Raw genomic sequence first — 19,781 nt, 5'->3', positions numbered from 1 at the left:
ATGCTGAATCATCAGAAACTGACTGCAGTAGTCACTATCATTTATTGTGATCTAAGTGCTACTCAGTTATACCATTAATAATTATCATTTGCTATTTCCTGTATTTTCTAATGCTACGTAACAATAGGCCTACAAAGAAAGCTAGGATTAAAAAACATGTTTGTACCAGCAAAAATAATCCAAACAAGCAAACACAGGGGAAAAAAAAAATCAGGAAAAACTAGTTAGTCCGACCACCTTTCCCTGCAGGAAAGCACAGGGTGCATAAAGCTGGACAGAGCAATTAAAAGGGTTCCCAGTTTATGCATGCCCATAACCAATGCAATCCATACTGAGAAATCACCGTTTTTTCTTAGGTGGGCAAGTAAGATACTAGGAACAGCACTGCTGGTTAAAATTCAAGATACACAACTTGAGTTTCTGAAGATACACAACCTGAGTTTCTGAGTTTGTTCTCCTTCCTACTGGCTTTTATTATATAATTGTCACCTGGAGACCTGAACGCTCCTCTTCCCTCCCTCCCCATGAAAAGTGAAAACATGCAAAAACTCTCTCCTGGTAGTATAACTGTCAATTTCATCTTAAATTGTAAAATACAGCAATTTTGGATTTCGGGAAAAAACAAAATTTGAAAATTATGCATATTTCAGAAGTTATAAGTGCATACAGGTTTATGCAGGTTATAACAAGAGAAACCATTCTGCAATTTTCAGCTTTGATTCAATGATATGTTCACACACGTAGTGTGGAATTTTAAGCACAGTTCACGTGACTTAAGTTAAGAACAGGGCTAAATCCTTTCCAAACCCAGGCCATGAACAACAAAACAGAGGCTATCCTATTGGGTGGTTGATCACAGACTTTGCTTCTGCATATTACTGTATTAAGAATTCAGCATTAAAGCAAACACACTTCATTAAAAGCTTACTTGAAGCCCAAACTAAGCCATGTTCAAATAAAATACCAGAAAATCTCAATGTTAACGTATTTTATACATTTCTGTGATCATGTTACCATTTACAGTTCCAATTAAAATAAACTATGGGCTTGAATTTCTCCATTTGAGTGCAGAGCGTCTGAGAGCAAAGGGATCAGGTGGGATGTGTGTCTGTCTGAAGTATGCTACAATACCTATGCTTTTAAATGAAACAACCATCTCAGTGGCATCTCATTACAGAAATAAAAAAGGGGAAATGCAGAACACAGTATTAACTGGGCAAGCTCACTTTCAATAACCAGAAGCAGCAATACTCAAGTTGTAAACTACAGATGAGATTGACAGGAGAAAGCCAAGAACTTTATTTCAGAATCAATCTCTTGGCTGTTCATTATGCTCTCCTGACCGTTCATGAAGTATTTTCTTAAACTTACTTTCACACAGTTATGGACGGAGTTTACGATCACCTTACAGTCCTGTGCCAACAGGAATGTTAGCATCTGCAAAAAAACCTAAATTATGTTCTCCAATTAAGGAAGAAGTTCAAGAAGTCCTTTACTACAGTTGCTTAAAAGGTGAACTAATGTTTTTCTGTTATCACTAATATTTTGCTCTCTCTAAATAGGAGGCGCATGAGCAAACAAAAGGAGGGGTGGAAACTGAAGTTTCATAAAGGTGCTGGGTTTTTTGAAATTATTTGTATTCCATGCAAATTAACTTCAGTCAGATTTGAATCAGATGAATAGTTTGCATACCATTAGCCAGACAGACATTTAAAAAGCATACCTGTTAAATATGTTCTCACTTGCAGCGTACTTGTCCAATCTTCCCAAAGGCGTCAACATCTCATCTTGTGAGACAAAGTCCAGGGCTGAAGGTATAATAATCACATCAGACTCTGAGCTGTAGTCATCCACACCAACTATCAGAGACATCAGAAATACTCCTTATAATCACAGTAGTTTGACACTAAAATGATGTCTGTTGTTGGTCTGAAATACAGAAATCTAGGCAAGGTCCCATTGACAACATATTTAGTAACTGCATCACATTCTCCCACCACCTTCCCCAGCCCCCATGAAGTCTTTTCTATACAAGTGTGACTGATGATGTATAAATGGATTTTGAGTCATTTTCTCTAAGTTCCCAAGTAAGATTCATCACTAAACTTCCTGAGTATTTTTATACCTTATATTTTTCTCAAGCAAATTACTTTTATCCAATTGTAAAGTCAGCTTTTTTTTTGAAGACACAAACTCAAATATGATAGCTGCAAGTAGCCCAAAGTTTATACAACATGATCTAACAGACCAAAAAGACTTTGTTCTAAAACAGAAAAATCTAAACTAAGCATGCCAAAAAAAATCAGAGTGTGTTGCTAGATCTGGCTACCAAATAAAATGGGCACAAGTCACTTCAATTACTGCATAATTATTAACCAGCAAATCATCAGGGAACTTCATATACATTTATCAACATAGAACCAAAGAAGTGGAAAGAAGTCCAATCCTGTTCTGCAGAGCTACTTAAGAATGAAGATTTGAATTACCACTTTTTAGTTTCTGTATGCCCTCAAAACTGCTCTAAAACTCAGTCCCATAGCAAACACACACTTCTGGCTGCAAATGAGATCACCTGTTGGAAAGGTCACCTCCATTAGTCCTGAAAACACAACACAAAAGTACACTACCTGTACTCTTCAGTCTATCCAAATCTCCCTGAAATGCCTTTTCATAACTTGCAAATAGAGAGGATCAGAATGCAGACCTACAAGTCCAACAACAACTTTTTAAAAATGAACTCTACAAAATGAAGAAAAAAATATTATTGTCCTCTACCTTCCACACAATTATGCTGTGCTATATAAATTGCTTACCAAATAGTGTGTCATTATTTTCAACATTCAGAATACATAAACAGTTACCACTGCCTGAACATCTTCCTTACTGTACTTCAAATGTCAAAAGACAAATACTGAGCTCTGTGAGAGTTATATTTTTAGTCATAAACTAAGGTAATGGCACCCTTTTAAAAACTAAGTAATTCTCCCATTTTCTACACAGGGAATCCATGGACATCAACTGATCCTGTCCTTGCACAAAAGACCGGATTTTGCAGTTGCTGATAGGACATGAAATTCTTGCCAGAAATCAAATGAAAAAGTGATGGGGAAAGAGCAAGAGTGTAAGAACAATCTAAGAGATGGGAGAAAGGAAGAAAGTGAACTAGGAGCCAAAGGAAATGGAAGAGCAATCTGAGAAGGGGAATTAGTGGTGTTAGATATTTGTAAGGTAGAGGATAGAATAACGAACTGCAGGGGGAGGAAGGGAAGGCTGAAAAGAAAGATCAGCTGCCAAAAGCTATTGCAACACAAAGGGAAAGTGTTTAGCAATTCCAGGTTTACATAACTGTTTGAACTTGTGTTTGGTTTGGGTTTGTGGGTTTGTTTGGGTTTAATTTTTGTTGTTTAGTTTGGGCTTTTTGCAAGAATCTGTTTTATTTTCACAGGAAGTGGGAGGCGAGTAAAAATGAACTCATAGCACAAGCTAGGACTTTATGCCAGGTTAAGTTAACTAGGAACAGGCTACGTCCTTTCACAGGCTCACAGGCCTTTAATTCAACCTACAAATCCAACTGAAAGCAAGGATTTTTCTGTGTTTCTAGTTCTGCCATCTCACACCTAGACTATTTCAGTGGAAGAGATCTTCAACTATCATCCAGTCCAACTGCCCAAACACCTCAGGGCTGACCAAAACTTAAATCACTTCCTTCTCCACTTCCCATTCTCAGGAATCTACAGAAAGTGATGAAGTCACCCCTCAGCCTCTTTCTCTCCAAACCAGACAGTGCAGTTACTTCTATGACAGGGTCCTATTTTTCTATTTCAGTGTCTGTTGATCATACTGTAAATTTAAAAACATAAATTAAAGAAAGTATGTCAAAATACCAACATAAAAATAACCATACTGCTGACAATCGTTACTTAGCTATCAAACTCATGAATACAAAAAAATAAAATGCTGACCATTACACGCACCACCAATTTTACTCACTCAATTTCCCTGTTCCCAACCTCAGCCTTGTTCTATGTTCCTCCTTTTACCCTCTAAATTTATTTTTCTACAATTTTTGCCTCATGAAACCAGTCAAGTCAATCCAACTGCTAAACCACTCAATATCAGATGTAAATATCAATGATAAAAATATGAGCATCTGCTTACAATTTATCTGTTTGATGTCTCCTACTAGTTCAAACTGTGAGTTGTGTGGATTTTGCTCTGCTGAGTTTATGAATTGTAAAATTAGGCTTAGCACTACATTGAGCTTGATATGCCTCTGCTACCAAACAACATTTATTATTTAAATAATTCCAGCATCTCAGCTCATAGTCATAGAAGAGATCATTCAAATGACAGCATCTTGATTAACACAACTATAATACAGGGAAGAAAAGGGTGGTAAAAATAAATCAATCAGCACATGAAGTATCACAGTTCTAGTAAAGTGCTGTTACATTACATACTTATTTTCACTTTCACAACACCTGTACAAGTCAAAAGAGACAGTCCATTCTAACAAAGAACTCAACATAGACTAACAAAGAATTCCAACAAAGCCCGTCACATGGATGCTGGTCTTCAACTTGCCACAAACATCAATCACCAGCACCTGACCACTCCTCATCTAAAATGCATAAAGAACATATTTTGCATTATTCAATTAACCAAGTCACTGTGCTGTTCCCTCCACATTACACCAAAACAGTGACCAAAAAGGTTGTTAACTGAATATTGCCTCTTCAGCCCTACTCTGCTTTCCACCCAGCTTTGAGCACTTGACTAAGCACCACAGGACCTTCTGTGAATTTTACCAATGCAAGCCACACCCCTAGACAACACAAGTGTACTGATTTTGGCTGGGACAGCAATAAAGTTCTCCACAGTAGCTTATATGGGGATACTTTGCACATTTCCAACTTATTCACTGGGAGGGCATCATGAGGAATAGAAAAGGCCCTGACAGTGTTTAAGCCCTGTCTTCAACAGTAACTAATACATCAGTGATTTATCAACACTGGTTTCAGCACAAGTCCAAACCATTGTCCCAGATAAGGTATTATAGAGAAATTTAAACTCTATGCTGGTCAAAACCAGTACAAATTCTGCTTAATTCAAATGCAGAACACACAAATTTCTTCCCTCTTCAGAATGCAGAGCAGGTAACAGGGCCATGTACTACTTATCTACTGCAGAAAAACTGTGGGTCAATTTTCTTATTTTTCTCTACTTTTTCAAACAGGTACAAGTCTGGACCAAATCCACAGAAAGCATATAAGCTACAAGACACCATTGGAAACTAATGCTAGTGCAGAGCCTTTACTACCTTCTAATCTGGTCTTACATGCTCACACGTAAGCATGCAAAAGTAGAGCTAAACAGAAGTTTCCATCAGAACACTCTATCCCAGGAGTTCAAAGCCACTAGTGGTGTCAAGAGGAGAAACAGCAATTGTACAATGATGTCAAAAGCAATCACAGTGCTTCTATTTCCATACATTCAAGTACCAAAGCAGAGCAAAATGAATACACTCATAATTTATCCAGACAAAGTTTTCAAGTTTCTCTTCAAAACTCTACACAATGACTGCCAAACACAAGGAAGCATCACATAACAAGACAGGCACCGCCTTTTGCTTCCATGTCTGACTGCCATTAACTTCTGTTGTATCACAGAAGCCAAGTAACTTCTCCTCTGTGCACCTTCATTTTCCTATCAAAACATTTGAGTGTTTTTTTGTAGAAGTTGCTCAAGCTTGTCTATCTATCTTGCAGCTGGTCCATACTGTACTGTGTGAAAATATATATTAACATTCCCTGCTTTAAGCTCTCCTGTTTCCCCTAAGCTCCCCTCGTTTTATGGCAAGGATACAATAATGTGACAGAGTTATTAACTAATGTCAACTATAGAGCAATCTTGCTGAGGCAGACTACATTTAGGGGTGCTTAGTCAACCACTGCCAAGCTTGGCTGAGCATACAACAAAACAGAGGTCCATTTAAAACTCAGTCCCCTATAAAACCACAGCCTCTAGGCCAATTTTCAAGGTAGTTGGTTTTTCTACTACATATCTCACCCTCATAGTATCTTTCACAAAGGTCTCTCATGCTGAATCTTTTACAGAGAGGTGCACAAAATCACATTTGAAAAACATAACTACTGTTTTTTCTTATTTAATAATGCAGAAACAATTCTCTACTGTAGACTGTTCAGTAATGAGGCCTATATGTATTCTTCTTGTTCTTCTGTATTTCCTATGAGCCCCATGGCAGAAACATATTCTTCTTTGTTTTGGCATAGAAACTCAGTGACAAGAAGTCTAATAAAAAAAATAAGCAACTTTCAATTCTGAAAGCTGAAAAACAAACAGCTTTAAGGATTCAAGATTTCCAACTAATATTAACAGTTCTCTCATTTTATCTTCTGTATCCCCAAAGAGTTCTCATGATCTACTGCAAAAACTATGTGGCAGATATATCTACTAAAATGGACAAACTTTTATTCAATTTTAGTATAAGCTACTCATTATGCTCTACATCAATTGTTATCATATCTATACTCAGGATAATACAGCACTTATATGCAGAAAGAACTGAGTTCTGTTCTGCTGTTCAGGCAAGTAATTTTTCTGCTTAACTGTAAAGCAAGAATTGTAATCTTATGAGCCCAGACATTTGATATCATGACCACAAAATAGCAGCAGCAGGTTTTGTTCTAAATTATTGCCCTCCATGCTACAAGAGAATAAATCCACCTTAGGTTCAGACTTCTGCAAAACACAAGTAGTATTCTCAGCCCTTCAATATTGTAAACACATTCATTTCTATGTAACTTTCTGTAAGAAACATCATATTGATTCTGATGTGCTGCAAAGTGGTGTTTCTTACAGAAAGTAAGAAAGTTTCTTACAAAAATTCACCTCACCATGAGCACTAATGCATGAGCATCTGCATTTGCTCACATCTGAACTCACTACTCTTAACTCTTTCCTACTGCATGATGTCCCAGCTCCGGTTCTGTGGTGACAACACAGACCAAAGCATCAGTGACATTATTTCAGATTAATTTGCTACCACATATTTATTGCACTGCTTCAGTAACATTAACCAACAGCTACTGCAATGGCAATCACACAAATTTTACAAAATGTGTAGCTTGTCATGCTGAATTCTACCATATTGTCTGCACCATCCAGGCATCACTCACTGGTCATCACAGAACCCACCATCACAAAGCAGGAGCTGTTTTTTCCATGAGACACTTAAAACCTACTTTCTCTGTTTTCCTCCTGCTGCAGTCTGAGACTGAAAATGCAACTGAGAAGCCACAACATGTATTATTCTACTTGGCAAAAGTCACCACTGCAAGCGATAATGTTAGATTCCAGCCCACCTACCATATTAGCAGAAACAAGAACCACCCTTCTCCTTCTGTGTTTCTCCCCTAAATTAGCCTGTCAAACCATGGAGCACTATCAGACTTGAGCCTCTTATGAATGTCAAGTTACTACATCTGTATGCACAGACTTTGTTGTCTGAACTCCAAGTTTAGCAGGACTGGGTTTGGGGGTTGGGCAGAAGGAGTAGGGAGGAAGGAGCAAGGAAGAAGATAAGAAAGGTGGAAATGCAAAGCAGCTCTGACGCAATTACCACATTAGCCCCTATGCAGCACTTTGATAGCAGAGCTTGCTAACAGCTAGAAGCACAGACACAGCAAACTCTTTAAAATAAAGCTCCAGTAAAGGTTTGAGGGGCTAGGGATGGGGAGCACTTAGCAGATGAAAGACACAGGAATCAAAAAATCAGCAGCTGTTTGCACACAAAACCGATGCAAGCACGACACAGCAAATTTTAAAGACCCAGTCATCTAAATGTAACAGGCCATGAGAAAATTTTTATTTAGCAGAGGCCTTCACAAAAAGATAGCTATCAAGCTGCTACAGGAGCTGTATTTCTCATCAAGCATCAGAGGAAACAAGGGGCAATACAAAATTCTTTAAGTAAAGAGAAGAGGTGGAGCTATACACAAGTTTGCTTCTTTCAGGCAGCAAGCAGCATTGAAAATCCTGATTTGCTCGCAACAAAAAGGAATAGTTCTCTCTCATATTGCTCACTAGTCATCTATTTGCACAACAGCTGAATGCACCTTCTACCAATTAACAGTTTGACCTGCAACAAATGCTGCTCCAGAGGAAACTGAAACAAAGAGAAGGACATCCAAGCTACCAGTTAAAACAATCAACAATTTATATTCTGTCTGCCTATTTCCTGTAGGGAGCATGTCACGCCCATCACCAAGGCACTCAAGTTCCCTGCCATTTAAGCCCCTGTCTTCTATCCCTTCCAAATAACTGCATGCACTTAAGAATTGTGGAATGAGGTTGGAATGAAGAAAAAGCCAGCTACTGCAAGTAGGAAGCTCCTCTAAGGTACTTTTTTCTCCTCTACAAGGTCATTACTGTGAAAGAAAGCTACCCCTTTTCTCTCTGCAGAGCACTGCTGTACATGGGATTTTTAACTGATCTCATGACTGACAGAGAATTTTGTAGCACTGGGAGGAAAATCCTACTTCCACCTTCAACCAACATGCTCTCTCTGGTCCTACCACAACAGGACATTGTGCTTGGGGCCATGCTCAAATTCTGCCACACAACTGGGTATCTGGTACCCACAATACCACCAAGATCAAACTATATGTGCCTTAACATTGGACTAACTAAAAGGAAGAGAGACATGAAGCAAGCAGCTGAAGCTCAAACACTCCAAAGACTTGTGCAAGCTTTGCAATGCTTGATGTGACAGCCTGAGTTACAATACATCAGCTACCAAGTGTTGTTCCAGTGTGCAGGGACTTTGACAGCATCACTGCAGTAACTAAAATACAGTTACTTGGGCTAAACGCTGCAGAGAAGGCAAGCCCTACAACTGGGACATCCATAAGCTATAAAACATGGCTTTGCAACATAAATCCCTTCCAACTTTCAAACTGCACTTTTCCTCTCTCCACTTAAATCCCAGACAAAGTTCTTGAGACACTGCTTGACAGCTTTCAAAACCCTAGGTGAGATAAACATCTGTGTTTCCTGGGCATACAGAGAAATTCCTGTTGCAACTCTCTACACTCTTCCTGTCTGTGCTCCATATAAAGTCTAAAACTGGTCTATGGGAGAAGGTTGAGCAGGACAGAATGCAGTGGATTCACTCTTAGAGAAAAAGTATGAACATGGTTGGGGTGTTCATGGGTGTTCATTTCAATGCAATTTAATGTTTACATTACTTGCACAAGCAGGCATCCCTACAGACTAATCAAGCTGTTCCTCCTGTAGGCTAGAGAGGAAGGAAAAGGTAGTCTCTCCTCCATTCAAATATTTGGGAACTGCTCAGGCACTATGGCAACAACACAAAAAAAATTCCCTAAGCGGATTTGTTTATCAGAGAAAAATGTTTCAACAGCCTGCAATATCACTCACATACCACGTCCATTTTATACATTAATCTATTTAACTTTTCCAGAAACTGTACACAGAATAACCCATATTATTTATGCTACTATTTGCTTCTCTATTTTCTTTACCTTAAACACAGTAAGAAAAACCCACCAAACTAGCAGTCTCAACTGTCAGTGGTGTTGTTCCACTGCTGCAAACAAACACCCTTCACAAACATTTTCTGACACTTTTTTAACCTATCCAGTAGGGTTTTAACACCCTACTGCCAGAAAGAACTGCAGCATCCCTCTAACCAAGGAACAGCCACATTAGTTTCTCTTATACTGTACCTTCTAAAGCAGACAGAGGAGCACTGATATTCTGGGAACCTTTAGGAGCAGCTGTCCCTCGCCTGCTCTTCCAAAGAGGGAACTGTTCCTCCAGCTCTCAAAGCAGAAGCTATCCTTTCATCCAGTTCTGCTCATGTTATAACTCTTGCAATGAAAACCTCCTGCCCACACAGAGGGAAAGCCTTACCAGCAAAAGGCACACACAGGAAAGAAAAGCATTTCAGCTTCAACACACTGCAGTCTGCCAGCTCCACAATAGGTCAGCAGTCAGAAATAACTGCAAGCACCAAGGTTTCACTATCTTAAGCCGAGGATTTTGAACATTTCCAGCTCCTTCGTGACTCTTTCACTCCCTCTGTTTTTTAGCTGCAAGTGGGAGAGAAAGGGAGAAGGAGGAGAATATCCAAAGCCCTGGAAGATAAATCATAAGACAATGAAAAAAAAAACCAAACTGGCAACCTTAACTAAGGATCCCTGCCAGAGATGGGATAATAAAAGTTGGCTGGTGAAAAGCACATTCCCACATCAGAAGTGATGCTAGTGGCCTCAGAAAGCTGAAAGCCTAGAAAATTACTTCTTCAATCCTAATTACTTCTTCAATCCTCTACTAGGTGTAATGGAGAAAAAATGTGCAGCTGCACGAGAAAGGTTCATTAGCCTACATCAAATCAAGTACAATCCTTTCCTCACATCATCTTCTTTTCTCTAGGATCCTAAGAGGTAGCTGGAGAAAGGGAGACTAACCATTACCCACCTGAGACCACTAACACCAGAATTCCATGGGGACACAGCCGTCCACCTGAGTCTCCCAGTTTCTGTGAGGGTCAATCACCACATTAAAAGACAAAGAAATGAACTGAAGTGTTGGGAGAATTAAACCCTGATCTCCAGGGAAAACAAGGGACTTAACAAGTGTGCTTCATTAGCATTAAGGAACGGGTTATTGGATTCCCAAAGAAGCAGAATCTCAGTCACCCCAGAGAACTGATTCCAATCACTACAGAAAGTCTGCCTGTTACTACTTTTTTGCAATGCTTAAATGCCAACCCAGTAACTCAAACTATCTCAGCACTCTCACCAGAGCTCAGACTCTGATGGGACCAAAAGGTCAGTACTGCAACAGGGCATCTATCTGAACCTCATGTTGGAAATTTAGCTGTACTCAAAGCTGGAATTAAGTCTAAGAGTTGCACAATGTGCAGCCTATACAAAACAACTACCAGCATAACAAAATCTGCTAATTCTTATTCTGTGGTGAAGGAACAAAGAAGCCACAGTGCAAAAGCTTCTGATATTACTATGTACAGCTGTGGGAAAGGGAAGGTGAATTTTAATATACTGAATGCATGTTGTGCCAGCATAATTCACTACCAGAGAATAAAAACTACTACACAGCATCAAGCTGTGACTATGATTTGACACCGCAGGGAAATACGGACTGATTTTATTATAAAAACAAAACAACAACAAAAAAGAAAAAAACAACTTGTTTTAAACTTAAATTATCTTTAAAAAGGTTAAAAAAATTTAAATTAGCTTCCATTTGGAAAGAGACTTGTGCCCTACCGTAAGCCTAAGAGAATAATTTAATTAAAAGCATTCAACCAACACAAGCTCACTGCTAATGCCAGATGATTTGCTCATCACCTGGAAAAAGAACATAGCATCAATGATAAAACAGCTTTTGACATCTGCAGATGCACAAAGAGAATTTTCTTCAGCTCAGCTAAAAAAGTGTTTCACTCACTGAGAAGCCTGCTGGGAGGAGAGGCTAGGAAGACCTGTCCTCCCTGTTTAATCAATGGAAAAGAACTCAATAATAAAAAATAGAGCTATGTTGGATCATCACTACTCTGTTTTTAGTTTTTAGAACTGTTTCATCCACTAGTAAAATCCAAACAGTAACATTAGATTTGCCAACTGCAAGAACTACCTTACTGCTAAAGAAATAAAGCAATAAGCACTACAGAAAACAAGTCTACACATAAGAGTTTGTGTATGTATATATATATATATATATATATATATCTGTAAAAACCCATTTTTAATAGTTCTAAACTAGAACTGTCTAAACAATGTGTAGATATTAAAACTCAATCTTCTGCATTTTTAGTTAAAACATCTGGAAACTAAGGGTACAGAAAAAGGAAATTTACCATTGTCAGCATGGCAAAAGCTAAAGTTTCACAATCTGAGTAAGCTACATAACCACCAAAGCATGCACATATACTTGCAACTACCAGAAGTCCCGACATTGCATGCAAATACAGCTATCAGCTACCACTAACAAAGACTTTTTCCAAAAACAAATGTAAAACAATATTAAAACCAGTTATCAGATCAAAATTTCTTTTCTCTCCTGATTTAAATCACAATTAAAATACTGAGTTGAATAAAGCTATCCCCTTCCCAAATCTGAATTCTAATTGCAGATGGCTCTATTTTTCAGAGCACACATCCCGCACACATCAATGGTCAGACTGAAAGACGTCAGCATCATGGTACATTTCATTTCATCTATCTGGACTGATCAGCTCAGCCTTCAGAAACAGCCAGGGGAGGGGGAACACCAACTGTCTGGCAAGAGCCATAAAGAACACTTCATTTTCCCCAAGCCCACGTTCGCTTTTCAACCATTTTTGCTGCCTATTTTCTTTTCTTTTCTGTACTTATCTTAGACAGTTATACTACTCTGTTTTGATTTTGTAGGCACAAAACAAAAGATTTGAATAAAAGCCAAATTTTCCCTGACTTTTTGTGTACTGTGCAAGATTTCAGATAGAAGAGCCAGGAAATCAACAATCCAAGTAGTGGGATGGAGATTCTTCCTCAGGCTTCCACTTTGAATTTTTTAATTTTCACTCTATTGTCTTTAGAGTGAGGTGCCTTTATTCTTTTTTTCCTTTCATGGATAATATCACACATGGATTCTTCGTAGCTTTATCTTTACATAAATGAAATGCAATTTTATGTTCCTTATTTGGGGGGGTTAGAGTCAATTAATTGTCTTTCACAAAACAACTCACATCTAGGAATTAATTTTTCTTTTCTAGCATTCAGTATGTTCAGCCAGGGTACACTCACTGTCTTGGGTTTGGGTTATTTTTCCTTTTACTTCAAACAAGCAAACAAGGAAAAGCCACTGCCTAAAGAATTCCTGAAGAACCAGAATTTCTTCAATTATTATCACAGCCTTTGACATCAGGAGCTATATCTACAGAAGTGAAATATCAGCTAAAATCAAAATACTGAAATGCCATTTCATTTGCAAGCTATGTAACTACTTAAAGCAATCATCTGTTTAATGTACCAGGTGTAAAGTATGCATTCACCTCAAGAAAAAAAAATCAGAGCTTTCCAGTGGTTACCAAGCAACCAAGAGCAGAAAAATAATATGAAGCTTTCAAAATAGAAATGCAAACCAAAGCTGAAATTAATTATTTAAAAGTCAATCCAGCTGGTTTATCAACCACTCTCTGAAAGCCTTTCTTATAAAAGCTCTTGTTTAATCTCTGACCTCTTAAACAAATCAACAAAAGGAAGGTTGTTTTTTTTTTTAATAGATGCCTTCCACAGCATATATTCTGAAGGTCTCCACTACTCCAACAGCAGATTTACTGCTCCCTGTTGAAATCTTGGAATGTTTCATTAACCTACATATTTATCAAGTTTTCTTCAGAGAAAAGGTAAACTTTGTTTCACAAGCTGCCATTAAAACAGTACTCCAAAGAGATAATATTTTACTCTTCTATATTTCAGGTTAATTAGCTCCCAACAAGTTGGCATAATGAATGAGGAGAAGAACTAATTGTACAGTTGTACAAGTTGTTGATTAAACTCCAACTTTCCAGTAAAACACTTGACTCCAGAAACCTTAAAAGACAAAGATCATAAACCAGCTGTTCTTCACTCTGCCTATCTAAAAGATGCACAGATGCTTGGTTCATTACTTTCAGCAGGAACTGTGCGTGGCTGTTTGCTCAGCTCCAGGACTTTCTCCTACTGCTTTAGAACACGACCAACAAAAGGTAGCTCTTAAGTCACCTTCATGATTTTCCTTCTTTAGGAGGAAACACTGAATCACACTGGAAATTCTCATTATCAAAGGGAAAAAAACCCAAAACAATACAACAACAAAAAATGTTCATGATTCAGACTCAAACCTAGGCTCACTGATGAGCCACAGATGAATACCTAATCTAGTGAAATGTCCTGAGCCAAATGCACAATCAGAGACTCAGCTTCAGATGTCCAAACCAGATCTTGACACATGCATCCAGTCTTAAACACTCCTGATTTCTCCAGCACACCCTCACAGATGTCTTGCTATTGCTTGATATCAGACCAGTAAAAAGCCCAAATATTTACTGAAAACATAGTTCACTTTTCAAAACAGCCAGTCAATCAATCAGACTATTTTACATTTATCTGATTCCTCCTCCTAAATTATACAACCAGGACTACAGGTATGCTTGCAAGTATTTCTCTCTTATTTGTCTTGAAGTATAGCTTAGCACACTTTTAGCAAGAATGCAGCTGGCAGAATCACACATACATAAAAGCTGCCAGCTCTTCCAGTTTTATCACTATTGCATTCAACTACTTCAGTAATACACCTCTAAACCAGTGTCTAACTCTGCTACTTGAAAGAGCTGCAAACATTTGAAATATTTACAACAGAGGGATAGGGTAGGGTGGGGTTCAGGCAGGAGTTGCAACTTTGTGTCTTATTTTTTTTAATTGTCTCTTTCTTACGTGCAACCAATCAATTGGAAACACTTCCATAATTGTGTAAGACATGTTGTATATGGGTACAAAACACAGCTATTGTAAATAGTGCACAAGAAACAGACTTTTGACTAGATATGTACAGTCTCCTTGATCTGTATTATTTTTCTTTGGCACACAGACACCACCCAAGAACATGTACAATTTAGAACCATAAAAGCCACTGTGTGACTGAACTACATCCAAACAGCACATATTGATTCATAGAGAGTCCTGTTTTTTTCCTCCAAAAATACCATGCATAAGTATTGAGACATTTGCTTTTATCTACTTCCATCAAAACCTCAGTAATTTTTAATGAGGTTTCAAATCTTTATATTTCTATGGTTTCTGCCTTCAGGATGCTCTCATCTGGACTGAGTCATATCTCTAAGCATTTTTTTTTTCATTTTTGAAGACCATAACAGTAAGACCAGCACCAGGAACTCACAGCTTCTGTCACCCCTCCAGTGACTACAGATAATTTCAATTCCTGTCTTACAGTCAACTAAAGCCATATTCTAAGTGGAAACTAAAGAATGCACTTTATTTTTTTGTTAAGTGTGTCCCTTCTGAAAAAGTCCTCTGTAATCCCAGAGTTTCCAAACAGCGACTTATCACACTGAATTTAAAAAAAAAAGCCTGAGGGAAAGGCTCCCTCTTTGTGCAAGGCAAAGCACAATAGGAGCCTTCTAAATGTCAGCTGACAAACGTGAAAAAGAAGATGCATCAGTTGAAACCTGAAAAGTTTAAATAGCTCTCCTCTAAAAATGTAAGCCACAAAACACAAGGTTTTTTTTTTTCCTGCACTCCAGCCCTGGTGAGAGGATATCCTGCAGACTGCACAGCCAACACAACACCTTCAGGGGGGTCTGCACACCCACGGCAGGCGCCTGCCTCTACCTCCATTTTCACTTTCCACCCAAAATTCATCCTCCTCAGCTTCCAAGAAACTCCTCAGTATCGACACGATCAACAGACATGTTCTCATCTGAGTAACATCCTAGTCTGCCATGCTAAGGCTTCTCAGCCCTGACTTAGTAATTTTTGCATCACCCCAGCCACAATTCTGCGACTTTGCACCCTGACATCAACTCTTCTGCACAGATCTCTCCAGCGGGGTCAGGACTCACAGAATCAGTTAGGTGTGAAAACACTTCTGAGATCGTCTCTCCAACCCGTGACCAAATGCCACCCTGTCAACTGCACCATGCCACTGAGTGCCACCTCCACTTTCCTTAAGCACCTCCGGGGACACTGACTCCACCACCTCCTGGCCAGTCAATTCCAATATCCAAGCACCCTTTCTGAGAACAAATCCCTCCTGCTGTCCAGCCTGAGCGTCCCCTGGCGCAGCCTGAGGCCATGGCCTCTCTCCTATCGCTGGTTGCCTGGGAGAAGAGACCGACCCCCACCCGGCCACAAGCTCCGCTCAGGCAGCTGTAAAGAGCAGAAAGGTCCCTCCTGGAGCCTATTTTCTCCAGGCTAAACATCCCCAGCTCCCACAGCTGCTCCTCACAGGACATGTGCTCCAGACCCTCCACAAGGAAGAGAGAGCCTGAGGGGGAGGGGTGGAAGGATGGGGGACGCAAAAAAAAGATATACAAAATACAGAGATATAAAAGGAACGAGCAACCCACATGCTGCTGCAGATGCAGCAGCTCTAGCCTCCTCCTGCTCCTCCCCGCCGGCGCCCTGCCGTGCCCGGGCCATGAGGGGACGCCGCCCCGCAAGCAGAGCCTCCCCTGCCTCCATCCCTCCTTCCCCCCCTCCCTCGCTCCCTCCGGGGCGGCCGCTAACGGCGCCCCCGCCCCGCCCGCCGCCCAACGCACCCCGCGGGCCCGCCCGGCGCAGCCCCACGCGCGACCGGGACCGGGTCATGGACACCGGGAAGCGCGGAGCATGGCCACGGCTTCCTCCTCCTCCTCCTCCCCGCCGCCTCCCACAATGCACCCTGGGCGCTCCCCCGCGGAAGCCACTTCCTCGCCCGAAAGCCGCCCCGCCGCTCCCCTCCCGTCCCCACTCACATCCGTCGATCTCCTCCTGCAGGTCCTCCTGGAGCAGCGACAGATCTGCGGTGGGGGAGACACACACACACGCACCATGTGCCAATGCGCCCGCTGATCCTCGGTGCCACGCGTGACCCTGCCCCGCCCGCGGGCTGCGCCCCCCCCCGACGCGACCCGCCCCGCAGCCCCTGCGTTCCGAGCCCGGACAGCGGCGGGCAGCGCTCCCGAAGCCGGGGCGGGGGAGAGGAGAAGGAGGGGGGATAGAGGAGGGAGGGCTGGCGCCTCGCCGGGGAGGCGGCGTGTGCGGGAAGGGGGAGGGGGGCGATGCCTACCCGCCATCTTGCTGCTGCAGCCCCCGCGGGGCGCCCGGCTACATCCAGCCCGCGGCCGGGCGGTGGGAGCGGCGGTGGGAGAGGGCGGGCACCCGTACGGTCCAGGCCCTGGGCCCGGCGGCGCCTCTCCGCGTCCCCGGGAGAGCCGCGCAGGGAGGGAGGAGGGAGCGGGCGGAGGAAGGCGGGAGGAGGGGTCTGGGCCGGACACGCTGCCCCCGCCTCCGCCCGGCGGAGCCGCTCTCGCTGCTCGCTCGCTGAGGCGGCCGCGCCTCCCCTCGCCGCGCTCTGACTCACGGCCGGAGCCGCCCGGGCTGGCCCTGGGTCTGGAGAGCGCCCGGGCTTGGCCACACGCCCCGGCTCGCTCACCTGTCCTACGCGCTCCTCCACCAACGCGGGGCTTGGGCTCGGGCTCCTCCTGCCGCCCGCCGGCAGGCTGAGGCGAGGCCACCAAGCTTCCCCTGCCGTGAAGTTTGTGGGGTCACTTGGAGCAAGGCCCCGACGGTGCTCCTCGCCGTGGTCACTGTGGGGGCGCTTCCAGATGCGGTAGCGGGGCTGGAGAAGTTGCCTCCGGCGTCGTGGGGTTACCTGGGGAGGAAGGTTCCGTGACCTAGCAGAGCAGAGTGTGGCCAGCAGGTCCAGAGAGGTGATCCTCCTCCTCGGCTGGGCCACATCTGCCGTGCTGTGTCCATTTCTGGGCTCCTCAGTACAAGAAAGACAAGGAGCTCCTAGAGAGGGTTCAGTGGAGGGCCACAAAGATTATTGGGAGTCTGGAGTCTCTCTCATAGAGGAGGCTGTGGGTGCTGGGCAATGTTTAGTCTGGAGAAGACTGAGAGGGGTTCTTGTTAATGCATATAAATATCTCAAAGGCAGGTGGTAAGAAAATGGTTCCAGACTCTTTTCGGTGGTTCACAGTGACAGGATGAGGAACAATGGCCATAAACCGAAACACAAGAAGTTTCATCTCTACATGAGGAAGAACTTTGCACTGAGAGCGTGGCAGAGCAGTGGAACAAGCTGTCCCAGGAGATGATGGAGTGTCCCTCTCTGGAGACATTCAAAGCCCACCTGGATGTGTTCTTGCCTCACCTGCTCTGGGAGACCATGACTTGGCAGGGGGTTTGGACCAGATGATCTCCAAAGGTCCCTTCCAAGCCTAATGGTTCTGTGACAGGCAGCCGTGCCACCACCACTGCATAGCCCACGAGCATCCTCCTCATGTGAATTGCCAAGTTTCTCCAGCTGGGATCCCATGGCTTAAACACACAGGATACTGCCCCACTGCACTGCTGTGACTTCTGACTTCTGCTTTAAAAACAGGCACTTTAGGTGTACATAGGCACAAAGGTGCGCATGGTTTTCTGCTTTTTTTGGCTGTACCTTTTGGTCACTGCTAATGGTTCTCATTTCAACTGTTTTAATAGATTTTTTTCCACTGTAAATTGGAATATTAAAAGTGTTGGATGAAACAAATGCTCTATTCAGTTGATAACCAGGGCACTTGATAGAGGAAAGGACCAGTACTGGTACTAGTGCTACCTGGGAATATTACCTGAGTCTTCCACAGTCTTGTTTTAAACCTCCATAATAATTGATGAAGTTGTTAATACACAAAAAAGCAAAATAAATTATTTTTTGTTTGCAAAAAAAGATGTAATTTCATTAGCACTGTTTTTAACTGTGTGCTTGATAGTATGTCTTGTAAGCTGCTTTTAAACAATTTTTCGTTTTATTTGGTGAATTGTACAAGGATTAAATCTCCACAGTCATTCATTCTCTTTGCCTTGGTGAATGAAAATGTGTAATCTTTTAAAATCCATACATCCCTTTCCTTACAATCCTGTAGAACAAGCTCTGTCCTATTTGACAATCTTTGGATGGGCCACTAGGGCCTACTGGATACTGATTATCTTTCTTACATTGTCTTTTGTTCAGATATATAACCTTAAAAGCTGAGTAAATCAAGTAAATTCACCATGACTAAGTTATATGAACCATGCTATTCTCTGCCAGTGTAATTTAAGAAGAGATTCAGGGGAAATATTTGACATCACAAATCTCTGGCAATGCTGGATGTGATAGCAATAGACTTAGAACAGAAAAGTTAGGTGTACTTCAAGACCTCATTTTATTCTCAGCTGGGTCGAGCGCCATCACTAGGAGCCATCAGGAAAGGTCTCTTCCTCCGTGAGCGGGAACTCTGGCAAAACCTTTGGCTCATACAGTGACAACACTCATAGTAGGAGGAAAATAATTTAATTAAAACAAACAAACAAAAAAAGCTTAATGCCAACACTCAATGAAAAATCCCATTTAATGAATAAGTAACCAGGTACTTCTAAACTTGTTGGCCTCAGTAAATCCAGAGGTACTCCTTCAGGGCCTGATCCAAAGTTCAAGTTGATGGTAACATTCCCGGCCACTGGTCATGGATGAGGCAGACAGAGAACCTTGTAAGTTCAGGACAAATGCTGACTCTGGCAGATGAATGGCCTTTCCAAACCAGCATGCCTCATTATGGAAGAAAATGTTCATGACAGCCTTGCTTTATTAGACAAGACCTGTTAAGGAGCTAGTAATGTAACACTTACCAAAATGTTCTAGCAGATTTTGTGCAGGAGTTCTCATAGTCAGCTTAAGTACTCTTACAGGCGCTGGGAAGTAAAGAACTGAAGAATGATAAACTCACATTTTCTCACACTCTATCTCAAGGAAAAAACACACTACAAACACTACACCACTGCTTCAAGCTAGGGATGGAAGGATACAAATGGAAGATTCCTTGACAAGATCCTTTGCACATGATAAAAGACACCTGCATTGTTATCTCCAGGATGTATCTCAAAAAAGTCCATAGCAATCAGCAAGACATTTCCATAAAGTAAAAGTGTAATATTTACATAAAG

At 41.7% G+C, this 19,781-nt stretch overlaps 1 protein-coding gene and 1 long non-coding RNA gene across 4 annotated transcripts in view; one reads left to right on the top strand and one right to left on the bottom strand.

The window, feature by feature from the left end:
- Window positions 1-16,983, bottom strand: part of PPP4R1 (protein phosphatase 4 regulatory subunit 1) — a 63,095-nt gene extending 46,112 nt beyond the window's left edge. The window contains exons 1-3 of one of the 3 annotated variants that reach the window (XM_066561608.1): window positions 16,879-16,983; window positions 16,565-16,609; window positions 1,724-1,859 (exon numbers count right to left, since the gene is read on the bottom strand). In XM_066561608.1, the coding sequence (XP_066417705.1) occupies window positions 1,724-1,859; window positions 16,565-16,609; window positions 16,879-16,885 (188 nt within the window). In that variant the 5' untranslated portion in view covers window positions 16,886-16,983. The remainder of the gene's footprint in view (window positions 1-1,723; window positions 1,860-16,564; window positions 16,610-16,878) is intronic. The other 2 variants (XM_066561617.1, XM_066561624.1) reach the window with 2 other exon arrangements.
- On the top strand, window positions 16,414-18,658 carry LOC136563943 (uncharacterized). Its single transcript, XR_010784665.1, has 2 exons — window positions 16,414-16,614; window positions 17,749-18,658. It is a non-coding gene; the product is annotated as an uncharacterized lncRNA (long non-coding RNA).
- The last annotated feature ends 1,123 nt before the right edge of the window (window positions 18,659-19,781 follow it).

This window comes from Molothrus aeneus, chromosome 1, assembly GCF_037042795.1.
Source record: "Molothrus aeneus isolate 106 chromosome 1, BPBGC_Maene_1.0, whole genome shotgun sequence".
Classification (NCBI taxonomy): Eukaryota; Metazoa; Chordata; class Aves; order Passeriformes; family Icteridae; genus Molothrus; species Molothrus aeneus.
Note: the sequence above shows the minus strand (reverse complement) of the source record. Positions and strands in the feature narration are given on the sequence as shown.